Source organism: Oncorhynchus mykiss, chromosome 8 (assembly GCF_057628025.1).
Source record: "Oncorhynchus mykiss isolate SJ-2025 chromosome 8, ASM5762802v1, whole genome shotgun sequence".
Lineage (NCBI taxonomy): Eukaryota > Metazoa > Chordata > Actinopteri > Salmoniformes > Salmonidae > Oncorhynchus > Oncorhynchus mykiss.
This window is the reverse complement of record NC_143029.1, coordinates 65,261,162-65,285,821: the sequence shown is the minus strand read 5'-3', so window position 1 is coordinate 65,285,821 and position 24,660 is coordinate 65,261,162. Positions and strand designations below refer to the sequence as shown.

Below are 24,660 nucleotides of genomic sequence, written 5' to 3'. Positions count from 1 at the left end.
GACACAACCTTTCTCCTCATAGGCTCTTCCCAAAACAAACCTATTCCCACCTCAGCAGGAGTGGTGAATCATAAACCCCTGGTCAATATCGTTGCACAACACTTTTTACACTTATAGCCATTCAATGCTACCTCACAGAATAGGCCTAAATCATTAGTTTTATGAACGTCGAGGAGTTGATTATTAGATCCATCCTCCTCATGTTATTTCTTTGTTTATTCATTACATTTGGTTTTCAGGAGAGAGCATGTGCTTCAATGATCAGAGCAGTCAAGCATCATGCTGAGCTATACTATCCATAAATACATTGCATAAAGTTAATGTTATATGAGCATCATAGGCTGTCAGGGTGCAGCTGCAAACATAGAATTATGTGGTTTCTGACAATAAAAACAATGCATTCATAAATTGGGAGGTTGAATGCAATGTTTTTATTAGACACATTTGCAATCACCCACTCTGTTTACAATATCATCACAGCTCATTGAGCTCAATGAAGTAAACACCCCCCACAATACTGTAACTCATGTCAGTGAGGGTTTGAAAACGCAGTCCATCTGTTCCCAATCTTAGCTACAATATGTCTACTCTGGCCAGGTTTGGTTTTGATTGAGTCTAATCTACCTCTAATCTAGACTCATAAGGTTATCATGCACAGTTAGTTTATCTCAGGGGAAATATGTTTTCATGGTTTGTAACCTGGCCGTTCTGTATTGGTAAATAGTTTTTTATAACCACTTAAAAGTTTTTATTTAACCTAGGCAAGTCACTTAAGAACAAATTCTTATTTTCAATGACGGCCTAGGAACAGAGGGTTAACTGCCCGTTCAGGGGCAGAACGACAGATTTGTACCATGTCAGCTTGGGGATTTGAACTTGCAACCTTTTGGTTGGGACACCCTTTTGGTTGCAAGTCCAACGCTCTAACAACTAGGCTACCCTGCAGCCCCAAGTATGGATTAGGCTAGTTATTTTTTCAAACCCACCCACAAATAAAGGAGAGAACAACCTGTAGCACTTTAGTTTGAACATATTGCCCAACAAAATGACTGTATTATCCCAAACAACTGGATAAAATGGCAGATAAAGTAACTACCCTCAATTCACACTGAAAAGGGTAATGATGTCCTCATAAGACAGATTGCAAAAACATTTGGGGGGTCAGGCAGGGCTGGGAGTATCAAGCTCAAGACTGTAGGCCTATGCACTTATTACACTAACAACTAACATAATAAGCAAATAATGAGTGTCTTTGCAATGAGTCAAAGTAACAAATAGTTGATTATTGAGGTTCCAAACAAACATGCCATGCAATTGGTAGCTACAGAGGTTCCAAATTGTATAGTAGCTAGCTACTGCCACACTGTGGTTATGTATGACAATGCATTGTATTTTATTTGTATTATAATTTTTTTTCATCATATACCTGTATTCAAAACAGGAAATGCAAACAATATTTCACTATGTCCAAACTATATTCGTTCAAATGTATCGTTATTGGTTATACTCACTGAGCTTAATAAAAAAATGCAATAATACCACATGGCTATGTGGCTACCGAGCTACTTTTTCTGATAGACAATCTTTGAGAACGCCCTTGCTTCAATCAGCATCGCCCTTTTCTACTTCATCCGACGAGAAACTGATTTTAAACATTTGGCGGCGGATTGGGATTTGTTTGGTGCTTGACTGTAGCCAGCTAACGTTAGGTTGTATGTAAATAACTTTTAAAAACTTGGCAAGTGAGTTTACGCATTAACATGGATTCAACTATGGCGAAACTTCTTGTTGGACTTTCAGTCAACATCCAAAGAAGCGATGGTAAGCTAATTTGGCTAGTTTAAGGAATTGTTAGCTAGGTTTGTTTATTTCCCTTGTTAGTGTTGCAGTTAGCCAGATTTACCTCCCAAATAATATAACGTTACCTAGTTAATATGAACATTATTTGTTGTAATACACTGACGCAGGTCAGTAAGTTATAGGTGAATAAGTTACAAAACTCGACGAATTGAATTAGCTAACGTTACTTGAATGCCACTCAAGCTAATCGAAAAACGTATTGTTATTGGTGCATGTGCGGTTAACATAACTTGTGTGGTTGTTAGCAGCTAGTAGACACAGCTAGCTATAGGATAATAAAGCAATTATTTGATATGTTTTTACTAGTTATGGCCGTTGTAGTGCTAGGTGACCTAACGTTACACTGAACAACATGTAAAGTGTTGGTTTCATGAACTGAAATAAAATATCAGACATTTTACATATGCACAAAAAGTAGTGAGCATTTCTCCATAGCCAAGATAATCCATCCACCTGACATATCAAGAAGCTGATTAAAAAGCATGATCATTACACAGGTGAACCTTGTGCTGGGGACAATAAAATGGTTCAGCGTCATAACTGACTTTAGTGGGCAAATGGTCACCTTCGATGGCCACTGGCACGCTGGAGAAGTGTGCTATACAGGATGAATCCAGGTTTTAACTGTACCGGGCAGATGGCAGACTGTATGGCGTTGTGGTGGGGTTATGGTATGGGAAGGTATACGCTCCGGACAACAAACACAATAGCATTTTATTTGATGGCAATTTGATTGCACATGGATACCGTGTCAAGATCCTGAGGCCCATTGTTGTGCCATTCATCCACTGCCATTCACACAGCCATTGAAGGGGAATGGGACAATATTCCACAGGCCACAATCAACAACCTGATCAACTCTATAACGGAGATGTGTCCTGCTGCATGAGGCAAATGGTGGTCACATCAGATACGGACTCATCCCAAACAATCTCAATTGGGTTGAGGTCGGGTGATTGTGGAGGCCAGGTCATCTGATGCAGCACCATCACTCTCCTTGGTCAAATGGCCCTAAAATATAATCAAGTATAAATAATTTCAAATTCCTTATTAAGCAAACCAGACACCACTATTTTCTTTTTAAAATTTACAGATAGCCATGGGCATGCTCCAACACTCAGACAATTTACAAAGAATGTGTTTAGTGAATCCGCCAGCTCAGAGGCAGTAGGGATGACCAGGGATGTTCTCTTGATAAGTGTGAATTAAACTATTTTCCTGTCCTGCTAAGCATTCAAAATGTAACGAGTACTTTTCGGTGTCAGGGAAGATGTATGGAGTAAAAAGTATATTTTCTTTAGGAATGTAGTGAAGTAAAAGTTGTCAAATGTAAATACCACAAACTACTTAAGTAAAAATACTTGAAACTACTACTTAAACATTATTACACACAGTGAGTCCATGCAACTTATGTGACTTGTTAAGCACTTATTTACTCTTGACTTAACAGGGGTCGAATACTTATTGACTCGATGTTTAAGCTTTATTTGTTTTATTAATTTGTAAAAAATAAATGTAAAACATAATTACACTTTGACATTATGGGGTATTTTGTGTAGGCCAGTGACAACATATCAAATTCTGGCTGTAACACATGTAGAAAAAGTCAAGGGGTGTGAATACTTTCTGAAATAACTGTAGCTCTGGTCTAGGGCTTTGGTGTGGCCTAGCAAACGGGGTTTAATTTTCATGATATTACTACTTACTTCTAAATGTGTTTTACAGGGCGAGTGCATGCTGCAAATGTCAAATCTGTGGATTCCACAAAGTGTACTGTGACGGTTGAATGGTTAGAGAAATCTGTATGCAGGGGAAAAGAGGTAAGTGGCTCGAGAGCGAGACAAGTGCCTTATCTATGTTACAGATTCAGGGATGCAAACTAGTCACCTTTTGGCGAAATTCGCCGTTTTGAATCCAAAATAGGTGACCTACGACTTTTGCTAGCCAGATAAATGTTGAGCAAGAGCCAACTTTACTGATCAAAGAATTGAGTTCATGGTGTGAAAATTAGCTGGCTAATGAAGTCAGACAGCTAACGTTAGTAACCTAACCAATTCGCTATTATATTAACTGGTAACGTTATACGACTCCTTGCGGTTGTGCCGAACCCCCCCCCCCCCCCCCCTTGCGTGAGCGCGCACACACTCAATTCTTCATTTGATGCGACTTGCTTGCTAGTTGAGATTTCTGTTCTTCACTCTTGTCAGTTTATCCTACATTTCACTGATCTTAGTAGCAGAATGCATTTTTGTGTCCTTCAAGGCAGCTGTCAATGATCACGTTAGGCTGCGTTTCATTAAATGTATGGAAGTTTGGTCGCGGGGAGGCACTAGTAATGTCTGCAGTTTTCGGTTTGGCTATTTGTTTCAAGTGTATTAGTCTGAATAAATCTCTTTGCCAAAATGTGTCATCTCTCCCATGTCTTATTCGACTAGTAGTTGTTCTGTAATGTTTATTGCCTGCCTACATTTTACTCCCTCTGTTTAATATAACACACACATATATTAATTTCAGTTGCCTATCCTGACGTGAAGTTTGTTCTATAGAAAGTATTTGACATTAGCCACAAAATGTAAGGAAATTAGAAGAGGGGGAGGATTTCAGCAGGCAATAAAATGGTCTTGGCCCTTCTAATTTCCTTAATTTTGTGGCTAAAGTCAAATACTTTCTATGGCACACACTATTGTTTAACATGAGCTACCAAAATGATTGTGAAGTGTGTGGGGCCTTGCAGTCCCAAGATGACGCCCCCCCCCCCCTTCTAATTTCCTTATTTTTGTCACAAGTCGAATACTTTCTATAGAACAAGCTTCATGTCAGGATAGGCAACCAAAATGAAAAATTAATTTATGTGTGTGTGTGTTGTATTAAACATAGAGGGAGTAAAATGTAGGCAGGCAATAAACATTTAAATTTTGCAAAGAGATTTATTTATAGACTAATAGTCAAACCGAAAACTGCAGACATTACTAGTGCCTCCCCCGCGATCAAACCGGCATATAAAATGAAATGCAGCCTAACATGATCATTGACAGCTACCTTGAAGGACACAGTGAAATGTTGGCTAAACTGACAACGGAGTGAAGGGCAGAAATCTCAACTAGCAAGCAAGTTGCAGTAATGAATTGAGTGTGTGCATATTCACGTGTGTGCCAATTCTGGCAGAGGGGAGGTTTTCGGCACAACACCGTTCCTCAAGTTATAACGTGTTAGTTGCTTTCTGGACCCTGGCAATCTGTGTTCATTAGCTAACAAAGTAATGTTTTCCCTTTACAGAATGTGGTTAATTTTCAGGATGAGAGAATTGGGTGAAAATAAGATGTTGCTTTTTAAACAAGTGGAGTTGGGCCTGGCTTAAGCTGGATGCCACTAGGTGAAAGGAACACCACACACTTTCTCTCTTTCTCACTTTTTCAATATAGTGGATTAAAAGAGTGTAGCCAGGTGTACTCTCTACCTGAAAGATAACAATTATGCCAACAAAGGGTTTCATGTTCTGCTGGCACATTGTAGAACAGATGTCCACAGGCAGAAAGTATATAATGCAGTGTAGCCCAAAGATATTGGTTTTGTTGAACTTGACAGTAACACGTGTGGGGGGGGATTATTACATGTTTTTACTCTGTGAATGTTATTTTTAAACACGTAGCCTTGTGCACTTGATCAATGTCTACTATAGTGGCCACTATAATAGAGCAAAAATAGAATGCCTGTTTCATTCTATTTCTACTTAAGATGTTTTTTTTCCCCAAGTGCCACAAGCATTCTATTATAAAGGCTGTCATGGCTAACAACAATTTAGTGTATTGTTTTTTTTCTCAAGGCTTGAGTGTCATTTGCAGTGAAGTCTAGGCAACATAACATTCTCTAAACATTTGTTTAGTTATGTATTAGGTTCACATGAACCACTTATTTTACACACAGACTGATCATGTATATCATATTATTTGTTTAATTAGTTAGCCTGTATTTCTCCCTAGCAGGGATTTCTTTTACACAAAAAAGTGTCACCTTTTTGGGCCCTCACCAGTTTGCATCCCTGTACAGATATTGGACTAAACTCCACTCTGTGGTGAACTTCCTTCACTGTGGAGTTTAGCCCGTTATGTTAGAGTACAATTCAGCAAGTGTCATGATTATGCATTTTGCATCGTCACACTTCTAGCTTTGTACTGAAAATGTTCCGTCTTGAAAACTTTACTGCTGACATATCAACAGTGCAATAATTATCAAAATACTAACAGACATTAGCATAGCTAGATCAATGAAAGATACTATGTGCTGTAAGTCTTGTCAACTGAAACTGATTGTTGACATACTATTATTCCTGCCCTTTGCTCTTCAGCTTGAAATTAATGAATTATGGTCCCTGAACAAAGAGCTTTTTGAGCGCATGAAACCAACTAGTATACCTGCTCCTCCGGAGAAGGTAAGTGTACTCTAGGGATGGACCTAGGAACTTGAGATTCAAAGTGCATTCATTTGAAAGTTTGTGGTCCTAACGTCAGGAGCAATGTTTGCCTGTGTGATTTTTCTCCAGAAATGTGAAAGCCGTCTTCGTTCATCCGGGGTCCCTGCTCCTTCCAGTCGTAAGTGATTTTTGCCTAGTTCCAGTATGTTTTAAGTGTGGATTTCATTGTTTTGTGTTTGATGGTTAATTATGGATATTTCCTTCATAAGCTTCTACTCCAGCGGGTCCTCCTGAGGAGACAGGTTTGCATGCAATGCATGTTCTTCTCTAAGCAAATCATATGCTAAATCACTTTATATGAGATGGAATCACATCATATAGGCCTATTTCCACACACACTTAGGCTGTTTACACAGGCAACCAAATTCTGATCTTCTGACATTAATTGGTCTTTTGACCGATCAGATTTTTTGCCAATAATTGGGCAACATTTCGGAATGGGGCTCCCTGTGGGCAGCCTGATACCTTGATTTGAAGATACAGGCCATTATGTGGTTCTATCTTCAGGTGCACAATAATTGTACTCTTGTCTTTACTTACTAGTGGGGTTGAGTGGACAGGCTTTTGTTTCAAGTGGGACTGTATGTTTTCTGTACATAACTGATTAACTAATGTAGAGTATAATCATGTGGAATGTACTGTTTCCAACTAGAATGCAAAACACAAAATTATGGTATTTCTCGTGGAAGAATGGTGTTGTATCCCTCCAATAGAGTTCCAGACACTTATAGAATCTATGCCAAGGGGCATTGAAGCTGTTCTGTCTCGTGTTGGCCCGACGTCTCTATTAAGACACTTTGTTGGTGTTTCGTTTATTTTGGCAGTTACCTGTAAACTATACTGAACAAAAATATAAATGCAACAATGTCAACGATTTTACTGAGTTACAGTCCATATAAGGAAATCACTAAATTGACATTCATGAGGCCCTAATCTATGGATTTCAAATGACTGGGCAGGGGCACAGCCATGGCCCACCCATTGGGGAGCCAGGCCCAGCCAATCTGAATGTATTTCCCCACAAAAGGGATTTATTACAGACAGAAATACTCCTCTGTTTCATGAGCTGTCCGGGTGGCTTGTCTCATACAATCCCCGCAGGCGAAGAAGCCGAATGTGGAGGTCCTGGGCTGGTGTGGTTACACATAGTCTACGGTTGTGATGCCGGTTGGACGTACTACCAAATTCTCTAAAATGCTCTAAAATGCTGTTGGAGGCAGCTTATGGTAGATAATTTAACATTACAATTCTCTGGCATCCACTCTGGTAGACATTCCGGCAGTCAGTATGCCAAATGCATGCTCCCTCAACTTGAGACATCGGTGGTATTGTTGTTACACAACTGCACATTTTCGTGGCCTTTTATTGCCCCCGCACAAGGTGCACTTGTGTAATGATAATGCCATTTAATTTGCTTCTTGATATGCCACACCTGTCAAGTAGATGTATTATCTTGGCAAATGAGAAATACTCTATAACAGGGATTGTGCATGGGTTCTTTCATTTCAGCTCATGAAACATGGGGCCAATACTTGTGTTTTTATATTTTTGTTCAGTATAGAATGCCATTTTGTGACAAAAGGTTCCTTATGTGATGGGTTCCAAAAGACTGTGTGAATATGTCTATGTAATTCGAATAGTGACCCTGAGCAGTTTGCATAAGTGTACTAGCACTCTTTCTAGTGAAATGCAGACTCCGTGATTTGGATCTTATTTCTTAGCATGCTAGTAGTATGTGTTCTTTGTTTCCACAAACTCACCACAATTCCTTCTAATAAGCACTGAAGTCGTTCCCAAAGCTACTGTCAGCTTTTCTCTTTTAAACACTGCACTGTTTCTGCTTCATCTCTGTTTTACAGCTTATATTGAAATCAAAAGTAATGCATTTGCTGCAATTCTCATTTGATTATGGCATGCCAGATTCACCCAACTAAAATTGAACCCACTTATTAGGGGTGGCCATCTGTTTAGTAGGACTACATATAAAATCATTATTTTTATGGTTTGGTGTCTAGTGTTGGGATCAGTAGGATGATGAACAGGAGTTATTAATCTACTTCATTTAACTGTAGTGGTAAATGTACTAATTTCCTCTCAGTTCCACTTCCAAGAAAGTCTACACGGCAGACATGCTTGTTCCGGACCCTTACTCCTGTCTCTGAGCTTGCTGCTAAGACTAAGCATGACTCCCTGTCTTCAGAGTATCCACCCTCTGTCCTCAAAGCTTCAGGTGGGTGTGCCTCAATGATTTCTGACTTATTGCCTTTCCCCTATAGCCTGGTCCCAGATCTGTTTGTGCTCTTGCCAACTCCATTGCAGTCATTGTCAAACCTTTGTTTGGCGTGACAAGGAGTTGGCATGAAGGCACAAACATACTGGCATAATTTATCCCATTACCCTCTGAATGCTTCACTCAGTGACTCGGAGACCTCTTGATATTCACCTTTGTCATCATGCTTCATTTTCCAGGTGTGCCCAACCGAGAGAGGAAAAGGAACAGTCAGAGACCGACTGCTGTCCTGCCCCCAGTCAACGAGGCCCTGAAGGAGAATGAGGCCAAGAGTGTTTCCTCAGTCACCTCAAGTGAGCTTTAGGAACTTTGAGTCACACACATCACTATGTTTATTTCCCTGGGCCTGTGTTTTTATATTGCCTCAGAAGAGGAGTGCTGATCTAGGATCAGTTTTGCCTTGTAGATCACAATGAATAAGATTAAATAGACCAGAGGACCTGATCCTAGTATGAGACGCCCTGCTATCTTTTGTGAGCATCTTCATCCCATTAGATACTTCACTCTTTCAGGCAGACGGAGATCAGTGCTACCCCAAGACATGAGCAAACCAGTGAACAAAAGATTGTCCCATGCAGTCAAGAGCTTGGACATGGTGCCCAAGAAAGGAAAAGTAAGAGAATTGGTCACATGAGACAGTGGCCATGTCCAAATACCCATTTTAGTCAAATTAAAATGTTTCACATGCGTCGAATACAACAGTGTAGACCTTACCGGGAAATGTTACTTAAAAACCCTTAACCAACAATGCAGTTCAAGAAATAGCTTTTAAATATATTTGCAAAATAGAAATTAACACAATAAAAGTACATAACAATAACGAGGCTATATACATGGGCTACCGGTACCAAGTCAATGTGCGGGGGTACAGGTTAGTCGAGGTCATGACTAAATGGTATGCGAGAAAATCAAGTTTTATACTATGTGAAATTTTTGATAATGGTACTCCTAATGTGCACTTGCAATGACTTCGTAATTTGTTAGTTTTGGTACGGCATGTCAATTTATCTGATTATCAGCTGTTGGAAAAGACAAGTGGGTTCTACTAGATCAAACACCGAAATGAGTTTGCAGTTTGAGTATGTAGTACTCTAGTATGGGTATTCAGACACGGCCACTGTTTGTCTGTTTACCTGGTACTATTGGCCCGTGTCCTGTGTTAATTATTTTTGTAGATGCATACCAGTAGGTAGATCGGACTTACTGTCGATTTCCTCCTTTTATTTTCATTTGACGTTGTGAACACATTAAAAGCCTTTACTAATGTATTGGCACTATTAAATACTACTACCCATCACTTTCTCCGTTACATGTATTTCTCCTTGCTGTAGTTTGAAGACACAAACCGACCGAACAAGCAGTTTTACCAGATGATTGAAGAGTTCAGAGAGACCTTGGAAGTACTTCCTTTATCTCTGTCTGATATGGTAAGATGGAGGAGAAGAGTTAAAATGTGGGAGGCCTTTCTTAACTAGTGTTTATCAGCTGTGTCATTTTATTTTTGATTCACAGGTTGAAGCTCGTAGAATTTGTGTGTGCGTTCGCAAGCGTCCTCTCAACAATAAAGGTTACTTACTTTTAATTGACCAAACTAAAACTTTTTTCTGACTGAGCTGTATCCACCAAGCTGCTTCTCATGTTGACTTTCTATGTGTGGTTGTCTTAGAGGTGACTAAGAACGATATTGATGTGGTTTCTATCCCTGGTAATGGAACGCTTCTCCTTCATGAGCCCAAGCAGAAAGTGGACCTGACAAAGTACCTTGACAACCAGGTCTTCCATTTTGACTACTCCTTTGATGAGTCATCCACCAATGACTTAGTGTACAGGTATTCACAGTTATTGGTTTCTAAACAATAGTGTTCTGTTTTTCTCTATCAGGATTATTTTACAATTTGCTGATAAAAAAAAACAAAAAAAAACGTAATACCCTTTGCAAGTATGTTCTCTTCTATGAAGTTTGTATCATTTACCTGTTTTTGCAACATGGTTATATACCAATATTTTTCACTGGTAGATTCACTGCCAAGCCCCTTGTCCAGACCATCTTTGATGGTGGGGTGGCAACTTGTTTTGCTTACGGACAAACTGGAAGTGGTAAAACTCATGTAAGTCTTACCGTTTACCTGACAGACTGACTAGAGCAGTTTTGTCTCAAAGTCCACCAGATTTGTTTTAACATGTGATGTAAAATGTATACCTATCTTTTACCCTATCCAGACAATGGGAGGAGATTTTTCAGGGAAAAGCCAGAACAACGCGAAAGGGATCTATGCCATGGCAGGTAATTCATTGTCTCCTTGCTATTGGCTTCAACAACATTGCATTTTTGGCTTAGTTATTAGGGATGTAACAATTCACCGTTGCGCATCGGTCCCTGGTTCAAATGTTTAAGACATGAGAGCAGTGATCCGGCTGGGACTCCTAACCGATCCAAATGTAGCATGCAACAGTCAGAAAATAGATTCACATTTTACGAATCACGGGTTTGCGTAATTGTTTTGCTTAAATTTCTTTCTTACTACTTTCTGTGACAACTAAGCATGTAATTATGTGTGCTGCAACACACCATTCAAAATAATAAATATATATTGTTCAAAAAAGTAGCGCACTGGGACTTTAGTCATGTATTAGCTGACCTATATAGCCATCTGCCGCAGGATACTTTTACCACCCGTACTGCATGGTCCAACCGAGAGAACAAGAAACTCTCCAAATCTGTCAACTCCCAAAAGGTCTAAACCATTCGATTATGAGACTGTGAAATCCAAAGTTGTGCTATACACTTAGTGTACAAAACATTAGGAACGCCTGCTCTTTACATGAGACTGACCAGTTGAAAGCTATGATCTGTTATTGATGTCACCTGTTAAATCCACTTCAATCAGTGTAGATTAAGGGGAAGAGATGGGTTAAAGAAGGATTTTTGAGACATGGATTGTGTACAAAACATTAAGAACACCTTCCTAATCCCAGCAGGATTTCCGTTCTTGACACAAACCGGAGCGCCTTGCACCGACTACCGTACCCTGTTCAAAGGCAGTTTAAATATTTTCTTTCCCATTCAACCTCGATGGTACACACACAATTCATGTCTCGAGGCTTAAAAATCCCCTTCATCTACGCTGATTTCAAGTGGATTTAACAAGTGACATCAATAAGAGATCATAGCATTCAGCTGGTCAGTCTCTTGGAAAGAGTGAATGGGCAAGACAGAGGTTTGAGTGTTAAGAACTGCAATGCTGCTGGCTAGATACCCAGTTTCCCTTATGGCTCAGCTCCGGTGCCTACATGCACCATAGACGTATAAATAATTTCCAGACGCGGTCAGTTCAGAGAGGCCTAGCTCATGAGCTCCATCAGGAGCAGATTTGAATTTAGAATGGAAAATGTATGTTTATGCAACACGTTATTGAATCGTGTCGAACCAAGTTTTTAAAAAAAACTGACGTCTTTAAAGGGAAAGATGCACATCCCTATGAGGTATCCTTTCATTTTTTTAAATAGATTTTGGTACTTGTCTTACATTTTTACTGCACTGTTAGGAGCTAGAACCACAAGCGTTTTGCTGCACCCGCTATAACGTCTGCTAACCTGTTTACGCGAGCAATTAACTTATTTGATTAGGAAATATTGTGATAGTACTGATCTCAGAAATATCTAGGATTAAGGAATATATCTGTCCACCTCACATTTTATATACAAAGAAAAAGGTTTTGTGCATGAAGGTTATATGTGAATAACCTTTACCTAGGACATACTTCAATGATGTCTTTCAGTGTCCTGTAACTCCTTGTTCTTCAGCTCAGGATGTATTCGCCCTCCTGAAGCAGAGGAGATATTCCGGTCTGGACCTGTGTCCCTACGTGACATTCTTTGAGATCTACAACAGCAAGGTGAGAAGGAAAAGCTCAGTGCTCCTCAAGCAGCTTGGTGGTTTGGATGGTTGACATGTTTTTTTTTTTTTTTTTTTTTGATGGAGAATCCATGATAACAGGACAAAAGTGTAGAGAAGACTCATTTGACATTTTGCTAACACACTTGCTTACTCCTCAGGTATTTGATCTGCTGAACAAGAAGGCCAAGCTGCGAGTGCTAGAGGATGAGAAACAACAGGTCCAGGTGGTCGGCCTGCAGGAGATGTACGTTTCGTGTGCTGAAGACGTCATCAAGATGATTGAGATGGGCAGTGCATGCAGGTACACACTACTTTTTTTTATTTTACTCCACCCAGGGTGTATTCAGTGAGGTGAAACACTCAAAACTTTACAGATAGAAGCGTAATGAATGTTGTTTTTTAAACTAGGCAAGTCAGTTAAGAACAAATTCTTATGGTTGACATGATTACCTATTCTGATAGACAATTGTATCTGTTCTACCTAATACTTTTCTATCTGAACGTTCTGTTACTTTGCGCCCTCCTGAACAGGCCCCTTTATCTTTCTCTCGTGACGTTGTCAACTGTGTGTGTTGTTCTTGGTTGTTTTTTTTGACATTGCACCAATATCTTTCTCAGAAGGGGAAAGAAAAGAAGGCAGCATTGCATCGGAGCACTGCTTATCTTTTCTCTAAGTGTTCTACTCCGCCTACACTGGTGTGCATTTTCCTGTCTCCAGGCATTTCTTCTAAGTATGGGACCTCCTGTGTGTGCACTGTTTAAAAATAAAAAATCTGCCGCATTATGGCCCTGTACGCTCTGCCGCCTTAGAGACAATTGCCCCCCTAATATCCCCGCTAAACTAGAGTAGTGTAGGATACAGCAGGGGCTGGCAGTAGGTTTGGTCTTGGGCCAATTTTTTTTCTCACCTAATAGGCAGCAGAGCAACATAACAGCAGCCCAATTCATATGCCTGTGCTACAAATTTAAACTACTTTGAACAAATCTGGTTAGTAGGCTATATAAATCACTTCAATATCCATAACATATCCTAATATTTTCAATCTGATTTACATTGATGATTTTCTCAATCATTAAACATCTTCTCTTTTTAGAAAGTGAAAAGCTCAATTAATGGGGACAAAAGAGCAAAGTACATTTTGTCTCCTAAAATATTGAAGGCTGCTTCAGAAAGTCATAGAAACTAATCAATATATATATATAAATAAATCCCCATATGCATCAGTCACATCTTTTGTGGCTATTTTAAAGCTTGTTTCTATCATAAGGCATCATTGTTATAAAACACTTTATATTATCTGGATTATTTATTTCAAAATGTAAAGTCCCTTTTGCCCTTTTAAGAAAGGGCATGGCATATCCTCACTCAATTTAAAGTCCTGGTTTTAACCAAACACAAAGTCCTCAGTCTATACTGAGTGCATGGTGATAGTATTGGAGGATTTGGCTATACTGACAAATCTATGGATAGCTAAATTGAATCTGTCAGAGGTAGACCTACTTTGAAAAATAAATAAAAATTATAGGAAGAAATAAGCTCAAACAAAGCCCTTTTGTTAGTTGAGTCGAAAATAAAATGAAGACTATATTGTTTAAATTATTATTTTCTGCATTGTTTGCTGTCCACTTCTGATTCTGCCACATCCGCTCCAAAGCTGCTGTCCACTTCTGATTCTGCCACATCCGCTCCAAAGCTGATGTTTGCCTTTTTAGTTGACTTTCTCCTGCACACTCCTCATAAGTGAATGATTTTTTTTATAATGTCTCTGGTGACATGGTAATACATTTGGTCTCCAGTCTATGTGCTACAGAAAAACCACATACGGTAATACTATTTCTACTGTAGGCTACATCATTAAGCCTATGTTAAATGAATTTGCTGGAGTACTGCAGGGCTGCGTCTCTCCAACAACCCCTTGGAGAGGCGTGCTGGGCATGGACAAGCTAAATATTTGCACCCTGCCTTTGGCAAAGTGGGTGCTGCTTATCATGGGGCGGCATCAGCGCTCATCTATATAGCCCTAATGCCACTGGGTGAGAAGTTGTCATTGTTTTTGGGCAGAATAATGTGATGTGTTGTTGGTCAGTTTTTAGGTCGGTAAATGTCACTCACATCAAACTGCCACCCTAATGGGCAGGCCTGCTGTGGGAGCTAATCGAGTTCTATTTAAAATCCATAATAATTCAATAGCAGGTCTGTAAGCCTAGTCATCAAGATTTGTCTTTTTAAAATGTATTACCAGTCACATTGTTTTAATCTGTCAGTCACTTCAAAGGGCTCCTTTTACTAGACTAGCCGCGCGCGTTCCTTCACTCGCAACATATTTCAAGCCTCCAAACAATAGGTGAATGGAAAGAGACATGTAACACAAGTGTAAAGACATTTGGCGATTGTCATTAGGACAGAATGAATGCCTCCACTGCTGTTCCCGTTCGGTTTCGGCCACTCATCTCTGCCTTGGCAAAATGTCAATGTTCTCGTCAAACCACATCGCATGTTGGCGCGTAAACTATACCACCCGTTCATGTCTATGCGCAAATGCTTCATGCCTCTGACATGTGGTAATGATAAATAATGGTTTATTAACCTACAGTTTTCTTGACATTTTGTGTTCATTATTGTGACAGGCTTATGTTTTACCGGTACGGCATACCCCCACTATTTATTTTTGCCGGATTGACGTACCGCACCACTTTACTTTCACCCCTGCCAATATATTAACTTTAGCGTAGTGAATAACTTGGGAATAATGATCTGACACACCTCTTTCTCAGGACGTCCGGCCAGACGTCAGCCAACGCCAACTCGTCTCGCTCCCATGCCGTCCTGCAGGTGATCCTGCGAAGGAGGAACCAGGTGCACGGGAAGTTCTCCCTGGTGGACCTAGCAGGGAACGAGAGGGGCATTGACGTTCGCAGTAGCGACAGACAGACCCTCGTAGAGACGGCCGAGATCAACCGCAGCCTGCTGGCTCTCAAGGTGAATACAACTACTAGCCTGCTGTCCGTTCATTCTCACTCTTTAGACATCCATTTTACCTGGGTCCTATTCATTAGTGCACATGTGGTAGCAAAACCTTCTGCAACGGAAAATGGAAACTGACATTTTTTTTATTGGACATGTTCAGTTAGTCCCTCTGCGGTCAGTTTTCTTCCGTTTTGTGCCTAGTGAATATGATCATATAGCAGGCATGCAAAACCCTTCAAAAATGTGTTGGTAATGTCACCAGTGGTATCAATGTAAAAAAAATATATATATATCTCTCTCTTAACCCAAAATGAGAGTTTAAATGTGTATGATGTGAGGAGCTAATTCTGTGGAGGGTTTCTTTCTAAATGTAATCATGCTGTGAGCTGCAGCTCCTTACTCTAAACCAGGGGTGTCAAACTCAGTTAGCCTTGCAGGCTGCAATTTTTTTGTGTCCGGATTTTGGGGGTTAAAACTTACCGATATGATACATCTGCCGATATACTGTATTATGCCGAGAAAAGTAAAAGAACACTGAATTCTCATAATTGGCACCCAAAAGAGCAATTGTCCAATTTTCAAATGTTGATTTCTTACGTTGTGAAATTAATGACATGCATCGTGATAATGGCCACAAGTATGCAGATAAGCGTGAGATGCCCTTTTCTGTCATTTTATTGAATATGGATTGCATTTTAGATTTAAATGTTACATCTTCTATTCAAATGTTTTGGTGGTAATGGGCTCAGATTAGGTGCCTACATAGAGTAGTATACGCCATAGACATGCATCATTTACGCACACAGAGAAGTCGGCTTGGACAGATCTAGCGCAGGAGGCCCAGCACCAGATTTGGAATGGAAAATGAATTAGATGTTACTGCATCGAACCAAATCGCACTGAATCGTTTCAAACGAAAAAGTTTATCGTATTGGAGCCTATGTACCTAGATGCGTATCGAGTTCTCTTGAATGGGAAAGATTCTCACCCCTAGGTTTTGGTCATTTCGGTGTCGAATTGAGATCGTTCTTCTCTAGTTTATTAAAAAAAATACACAAATTATTACCTTTTTTTTGTTGTTGCACAAACCACCCACGCACGTGCTGGATTTAATTGGATCTGTATGTTTGACACCCCTAGTCTAAACCGTGCTTGCTCCTTCCTCTCCTTGTAGGAATGCATTCGCTCCTTGGGGATGGACAGCCACCACATCCCCTTCAGGATGAGCAAGCTGACACAGGTACTCCGAGACTCCTTCATCGGCGAGAACTCCAGGACATGCATGGTAAGGCTTGTCTCCTTTCTTTGGGCTTTAGCTCTAGATGCACATGTGCTTGATAATGACAGCAATTGAGTTGTCACGAGGACCAACAGATCTGGGACCAGGCTAAGCTGTGGTGGTCCCCCCCCTCTTTTCCCTCTTGAAAAGGATAATGTGCTCACCATTTTTTTTTTTAGACATTGTTTTATTTTAGCAAAGTTAAAACGATTGGCCTTCCTTCCCTACATTACTAGACGGTAGACCTAATATTGGCCATAATGTTATTGTTGTTTTTCTTATTTTCCAGATTGCAATGGTGTCTCCTGGAATGTCCTCATGCGATTCCACTGTGAACACACTACGCTATGCAGACAGGTACTGTCAAAACAATTGATCGATCGATATTTCCAGTAGTAGGCGTAAATTTAACTTGTTTTATTTATTGTTAGAGTGAAGGAACTGAATGGAACGTTAAAGATGAATGATGCGGATCTTCCCAAGAAGATTGATGAGATGGAAGTGGAGAACAGCTCCTCATCAGAAGAGGTGAGCTCAAAAGACCCTGGGCCCCTCATGGGCCCTGGTTGAAATTAGAGCGCTATATAGAGAATAAAATGCAACCCCTGTTTAGTTGCTTACCACTGATTGGTCCTCAGGGGACAGACTGTGTTATAGCGGGGGGGGGTGCTCTTCCAGCATTGGGGAACATCTCGTGCACATCCCCTGCACATGCCATGTCTATTTCTATGGGAACAAGCACTGTTCATGAGGCAAACTGTTCACACCCTGAGTGGCGCAGCGGTCTAAGGCACTGCATCTCAGTGCTAGAGGCTTCACTACAGACCCTTGTTCGATTCCAGGCTGTATCACAACCAGCCATGATTGGGAGTCCCATAGGGCGGCGCAAAATTGGCCCAGCGTCGTTGGGGTTTGGCCTGGGTAGGCAGTTGTTGTAAATAAGAATTTGTTCTTAACTGACTTGTCTAGTAAAAATAAAAACACCCCTCTTGTTGTTGGAGAGAACTTTACAGGTTTAAAGCTAACTTTTTGTTGCAATTATATACATTTTGCTATGTCTAGTGTGTATTCATGTGAAAAACTACAACAATATCTATGGGCTAAAAAAGAACTAAATCAAAAAATGTTAACTGACATGGCTACCTGATCTGGACATTTCCTGTTATAAATAACTCTAAAGTATGCAATGGCTGACATGACAAGAGGAGCTGATGCACGACCCAATTTCCAAATTGCACCTTGTGCATTCTACTATTACTACTTTCAAGAGTAAGTTTAAAACCGGTCTGAGTTCCTTTAAAAAATATGTATATTAGTACTAAACTGAGCATGTTATTAACTTCTGGTCTTTGCAGGACTCCATTGTACCCATGACCGACGTGTATGAGGCCATATCCCAGGTTTCTGAGCTGGAGGAGAGGGTGCACGAGGAGTTGACGGTATACCTATATCTCTGTCCCAAAGACTCCTTGTTTGACACATCCTGGACCTAGAATTGCAATATAATTTGATGCAACTGCAGGGCTTGACATTAATGCTTGTCCGGGTCAAGTAAAACAAATTGTTGGACAAGCAGACTATAGATTTAAGTTGTCTGAGCGGACAAGTAAAATAAAGAAATTGCTGTCAAACAATTAGGCTACTCCGATCATAATTAGATCAGTTGTGCAGATGTGATGTTTTACTCACTGTCCTCCCAATCGCAGCAGAACGCATCAGAGTATATTTATTTACAGCACAAGCTGTCTTTCAATCATTCAGTTGCCAGATGTGTTTTTAAGGTCAAAATGAGCCTAGCTGCGTTTGCACATTTGTTGATAATTGCTAGTGAGTTATTTTCCCAGTTGTAGCAAAGTTTTGGTTAGCAATGAAAAGTCATAATGTGTGCATCACCTGCGTTTGAGTTGCCAGAGGAGGGAGTGAGCAAGACATTTGTGCAGCAGGTAAAATAATGACATACAACAGACTAACTAGATGATAACCAGCCAACCTACACAATTTTGAATTGGTTATCTCACTAATGAACTATTTAGCTGTTAGCATGCATTAATGTCATTGTCATGTCCCATGTCCTAAAATAAGTTTTCACTGGCACTATTGTTTAACTGCAACTGGCCAAAACAGTTAATGAAACCAATGCTGCATACTCCGGTTCTAAACCGTCTCTCAAGCACTCAAAATTGGCTAGGCTTCTCCACTATTCAATACTAACCATGTAATTCTGACAAAATATTCTTAGAATAGCTTAATTGACAAGTAACTCCTATGCTGTCAAGATTACCCATGAACACTGAAAAATTTAACCTTACCAATAGATAAACGTATTTTGTTAGCCACCTCGTCCACCTTAGCGAGTTGATCCCTAGTTCGTTGAATGAGGGAATTATTTTATGAAGACTAAAAGTACTTGTAAAATAATGTTGCAGCGTGACCAACCCTCCTGGAGAATCCACGAGAGATACTGGGGGTGCAGGCTTTTGCTCCAGGCCTGCTTGAACAATCAGCTGCTCAACAGATAATCTGAGTTTGGTGTGTTTAAGCAAGGTTGGATAAAGGGTTGTTGGACCCAATGTGTTTTATACAGTAGCCTGTCAGTGCTGTTTTTTACTTTGTGGGGGGTTAAGTGCCTTGCTCAAGGCCTCAATGGCAGGAGATATATAATACATGGGATCAGAGACCAGCAGCCTTCCATTGTCAATACTAGTGATAATAATGAAGGTTATTCTGTCTAGTGGTTCTTGCATCATACAACATCATTTTCAATCACCTTTTTGGTCAATGGTGTTAGACCTTTTTTTGGGTGAGGGAGCAAGTGACTTGAGCCTTTGGACAAGTAAAAAAGGACAAGTGGCTGAGAAGTTCATGTCAATCACTGCAACTGGACTTGAAATAACTGTAGTGTTACATTTTTTTAAATTATACTGTGTAATGGCTTTATTTTATTTTAAAAAAATGATCACTCAGTTCACTGTCTTATGTTGTACAGGGAGCAAGTAACATTATCAAGCAAATGGAGATGCCATCATATGACATTGAGGCTGGGGCGACTGATATTGTGGACTACGCAAGAAAATTACTGGGTGTGTGGATGTGTTAACAGACCAGCTACATTTGTAATTCCATCAACAACACATTCTCAGCCTAGTTCATCCCAAGTATCGTCTAGCTTTTATAACACTGTGGCCTTGGCTGATTTCTTTTCTTTTTTTTCGCAGACACGGTCCTGGCATTGCAGTCTGCCATTGATGGAGAGCGACTGGCAAGGATGTCACCCAAATCAGGTTATTGCTGAGAGGGACATCCCTCAACTTGTTCACTTGGGAATAATGTTCTGATAAGTTTTATCATGCAGTAACTATTCATTATTGTTCAATTGGGCATAAATTCCCTTCTGCTAACTTTCATTTAATGGTACATGAAAGAACCTTACCTCTAATGTGTAAAGCCTCTCACTACATACCATAGATCTCTGTGAAAGTATGTTAACAGTTCATGTTTTAAATGGATTTGTATTCAAACTGGAGATTTGTCCAGCATTTAAATGATTTGTGAATATAATAAAGGTATTTACCAATATGTTATTTTGTAGCATTTATCAACCAACCATTTAGCTACTGCTCTTTAATTTCCGTTGAGAAATGTGTTTGTATTACATGCCATACCACGGAGCTGTGTTCTAGCCCCATGACATCAACCTAGACCGCTGGTGGATGACCCGTGCACATCTGCCTAGCACTGTGTGTGGGGGCTTTGTTTCTACCTCCCTTTTTTTCCTCCTTCCTTTCTGCTTCTCGACCCCAACCTCCACTATACACAAGTCCAGCTTGTGTATACACATACCCTGCAAGCAAAAGCTGACACATGACATATCAAAGCTCTAATAAACATCTCACACTGAACAATTTTCCCCAAAGAATAAAAATAAACAAATTTTGCTGGCGACTGGGTGGCCCCACAGCATGGTGTGAGGCCTTGCATGCAGCACAACTGTTTCCTATGAGCACAACCCCCACCCCTATCTCACTGGGTGGTACTCCCCTCCCTTCTCCCGAACCAACCCTCCCCCAACCAGCAGTCTTGTCTGCCCGTTCTCACAGGCAAGTGCTATGCAAAACAGTTTTCAATGGCCTAGTATAACACATTAACTTTCTTTTAACTCGGCGTCTCAATAATGGTTAACAAGCAGTGTTTTTATTATATGTGGTGATATGTAGCTCTGCCTTTTTTTCTTTTTGATCGCTTAGAAAACTATTTGAAAACAGACCGCACGTAGCCACATCAAGTTGTTGAAAGTTCTATAGCTTCTTGATGTCCATCTCGTGTTGTTGCCAAAATGTATTTGAATTGTTTCGCTCACCCTCAGCTGTGTGCTTCAGTCGTCTGGTAGCATATTGTTCACTTTTGTTATGCAAAATACAGTGATATCAGGAACCACTCTGATCTCTATAGTGATGTTCAGTATAGTTGGTTTTATAAAGGCACATTCAGTTGTATAGTGGATTAACAGAACCTCAACCTACTGCATTTACTTCACAATCATTTCTGAGACTAGCAGTTGCAGTACATTGTTGAATCTTTCATTTGTAAAAGGTGGTCATAGGCTCATGATTCAGACCTTAATTCACTCTTATCTACTATTTCACAACACTGATCATTTCTGCTTGGAATTGTTAATTACTTTGCCAAATCCCCTTATGTCTCCTTTCAAATTCCAAATTATTTTCAGATTTTTGGAGGGTGTAAAAAAATAAAATTAAAAAAAAAATCCTCATCGATGCTGAGATTTGAATGGGGAGCGTTGTTTCATGTGAGCTGGGACTTGTATCTCTTGGCTCTGAGACTGTTTGGATGCATCCCAAATAGAACTCCATTCCCTTTATAGTGTGCTACCTTTTGACCAGTGCCCCATTTTTGACTGCTCCCTGGATTCCAGCTGTCCACATGAATATTTTCTCTGTGCAAAGAAAATTGGCAGTGGCTGCTGCTCGGTTCCCATCACCTCCACAGACTAAATAAACAGACAAACCACCCAGTGAGTTAGTCCATCGGCGGAGCGCCGGCCAGCCCTTGTTTTTCTTTTCTTCCTGCCTCCTTCCCTTGTTCCCTCTGATTATCTCTTCTTGTAATCCTCTCAGGACTGCTGTCTGTCTCTATGGTGTTTGTTATCTGAACTAGCGTGTATGTGTCTGTCAACATTAGTCCTGTCTGTCTGCAGCACTAAACACCAAGCTGTTCCTTTTAATGGACCCACTTATGGATACATAAGCCAAACATGGGACTGAAAGCATAGTTTTAATTCCTATATATGTATTGTCTTTACCTATGATGCAATTAAATCATGTTTTATTTGGATTAACACGATTGTTTACCTTAGTCACATTCTCTTGACACTTTTAGTAAAATAAATCTGTACAACATTTTGTTCTTTTATTGTAATTGCCTGGCTCGAAATATTGGCTCTGTTTTTGGTATGAGTGCTGAGTTTCATAATGCATTCTGCAGTTTAACCAGCAGAGGTCAGTCTAACTGCAACCAGGGGAGACATACAGGGGCTGCTATGAAGTAGGCCACTCATACAATCTTTCAGTGGGATTAAATAAAGAGAACTGCATGCTAGAAAATCTGTATATACTTGTAAATTGTGGCCTATCCTGAAATGCCCTGTTTCTTTACACAATGTCCAACCTGTCACATTTGTAGAATTTTGCCCGAATGCATAGATGTAATTTTCGTTTGATTTGTCAGTTCTCAAGAATGATGCACTGTATGCACATCTTACTGAATCCATCCACATTTGCTCAACCACACCCCATTTTAGTGTAGTTTTGCCCAGCTGGCTGCTAAAATCTTTTTGTCAGTTTGGTACACACAGGTGCAACCAAATACTATTTGTTTGACCAGTAGTTACAACAAGCACTGCTAATGATTTCACATGTCATCCACACATTGAGTTAGGCCTACAATACTTAATTCAGGAGAAATGTTTTCCCTACACACAACAAATTATAGCAGCACATTTACTCAAGATCCTATTTACAGTAATGAAGTGATATGTGAAGTGTCTAGTCCTCTATGGGGTGGCAGGTAGCCTGGTGGTTAAGAGCGGTGGGCCAGTAACCCAAAAGGTTGCTGGTTCTAATCCCCAAGCCGACAAGTAAGTAAGAAAGAGCTGCCATTATGCCCTTGAGCAAGGCTGTTAACTCTCCAACAACACCTACTCCCTGACGACATGGACCTTGATTAAGGTTGAATGCATTCAGCTGTGCAACTGTTTAGTTTTCCCCTTTCCCTCAGCTATATCTTTGGGCTTACGTAAGGTTCCTGTTGTCATGCTCAGAAGGGAAACAAATGTCTTGTCCCATTTGAAAGGGAATTCCCTCCATGAATCTTAAATATGGTTAATATCAAATATATAAACAACTGCGTTAGCTTTCAGCAAACTTAACACGTGTAAATATTTGTATGAACATAAGATTCAACAACTGAGACATAAACTGAACAAGTTCCACAGGCATGTGACTAACAAATGGAATAATGTGTCCCTGAACAAAAGGGGGGTCAAAATCAAAAGTCAGTATCTGGTGTGGCCACCAGAGTACTGCAGTTAAGTACTGCAGTGCATCTCCTCATGGACTGCACCAGATTTGCCGTTCTTGCTGTGAGATGTTAGCCCACTCTTCCACCAAGGCACCTGCAAGTTCCCGGACATTTCTGGGGGGAATGGCCCTAGCGTTCACCCTCCGATCCAACAGGAACCAGACATGCTCAATGGAATGGAGATCCGGGCTCTTAGCTGGCCATGGCAGAACACTGACATTCCTGTCTTGCAGGAAATCACGCACAGAACGAGCAGTGTGGCTGGTGGCATTGTCATGCTGGTGGGTCATGTCAGAATTAGCCTGCAGGAAGTGTACCACATGAGGGAGGATGTCTTCCCTGTAACACACAGCTTTGAGATTGCCTGCAATGACAACAAGCTCAGTCCAATGATGCTGTGACATACCGCCCCAGACCATGACGGACCCTCTACCTCCAAATCGATTCCACTCCAGAGTACAGGCCTCAGTGTAACGCTCATTGCTTCAACGATAAACGCAAATCCGACCATCACCCCTGGTTTGACAAAACCCTGACTCATCAGTGAAGAGCACTTTTTGCCAGTCCTGTTTGGTCCAGCGACGGTGGGTTTGTGCCCATAGGTGACGTTGTTGCCGGTGATGTCTGGTGAGGACCTGCCTTACAACAGGCCTACAAGCCCTCAGTCCAGCCTATTGCGGACAGTCTGAGCACAGATGGAGGGATTGTGTGTTCCTGGTGTAACTCGGGCAGTTGTTGTTGCCATCTTATACCTGTCCCGCAGATGTGATTTTCGGATGTACCGATCCTGTGCAGGTGTTGATGCGAGGATGATCAGGTGTCCGTCCTGTCTCCCTGTAGCGCTTTCTTAGGCTTCTCACAGTACGGACATGGCCACATCTGCAGTCCTCATGCCTCCTTGCAGCATGCCTAAGGCACATTCACGTAGATGAGCAGGGACCCTGGGCATCTTTCTTTTGGTGTTTTTCAGAGACAGTAGAAAGGCCTCTTTAGTGTCCTAAGTTTTCATAACTGTGACCTTAATTGCCATTCAAGGACTTCAGCCACCTGTTAGTGTCTTAACGACCGTTCCACAGGTGCATTAATTGTTTATGGTTCATTGAACAAGCATGGGAAACCGTGTTTAAACCCTTTACAATGAAGATCGTGAAGTTATTTGGATTTTTACGAATTATCTTTGAAAGACGGGCAAAAGGAACATTTATTTTTTGGCTGAGTTTATGTGTCTTTGTGAACAGGCCATTGGCCTAGACCCCATGTTTCATGTGATAAGGCCCTTTTGGGCACCCAGTGAGTC

At 40.7% G+C, this 24,660-nt stretch overlaps 1 protein-coding gene across 5 annotated transcripts; it reads left to right on the top strand.

Annotated features, from left to right (window-relative positions):
* The first annotated feature begins 1,544 nt into the window (after positions 1 to 1,544).
* LOC110530317 (kinesin-like protein KIF2C) lies at positions 1,545 to 20,342 on the top strand. Of its 5 annotated transcripts, XM_021613250.3 has the most exons (22): positions 1,545 to 1,821; positions 3,586 to 3,680; positions 6,206 to 6,289; positions 6,401 to 6,449; positions 6,541 to 6,573; positions 8,430 to 8,561; positions 8,801 to 8,914; positions 9,134 to 9,234; positions 9,953 to 10,048; positions 10,134 to 10,188; positions 10,288 to 10,450; positions 10,639 to 10,729; positions 10,842 to 10,905; positions 12,426 to 12,517; positions 12,678 to 12,820; positions 15,295 to 15,499; positions 16,662 to 16,772; positions 17,056 to 17,123; positions 17,198 to 17,294; positions 18,122 to 18,205; positions 19,753 to 19,846; positions 19,982 to 20,342. In XM_021613250.3, exons 1-22 carry the CDS (start codon positions 1,761 to 1,763, stop codon positions 20,056 to 20,058), a joined length of 2,109 nt encoding a protein of 702 aa, XP_021468925.3. In that variant the 5' UTR covers positions 1,545 to 1,760; the 3' UTR covers positions 20,059 to 20,342. The 5 variants fall into 5 exon arrangements, 4 of the variants coding, with proteins under 4 accessions (XP_021468925.3, XP_021468926.3, XP_090038407.1 ...); XM_021613251.3 differs by lacking the exon at positions 6,541 to 6,573; XM_090182281.1 differs by lacking the exon at positions 6,206 to 6,289 and having other exon boundaries at positions 1,591 to 1,821.
* The last annotated feature ends 4,318 nt before the right edge of the window (positions 20,343 to 24,660 follow it).

Coding starts and splice junctions, on each gene's coding strand:
- LOC110530317 (XM_021613250.3), top strand. CDS start 1,761: ATGGATTCAACTATGGCGAAACTTCTTGTTGGACTTTCAGTCAACATC. Junction 16,773..17,055: donor AGAACTCCAGGACATGCATG/GTAAGGCTTGTC, acceptor CTTATTTTCCAG/ATTGCAATGGTGTCTCCTGG. Junction 19,847..19,981: donor CTACGCAAGAAAATTACTGG/GTGTGTGGATGT, acceptor TTTTTTTCGCAG/ACACGGTCCTGGCATTGCAG.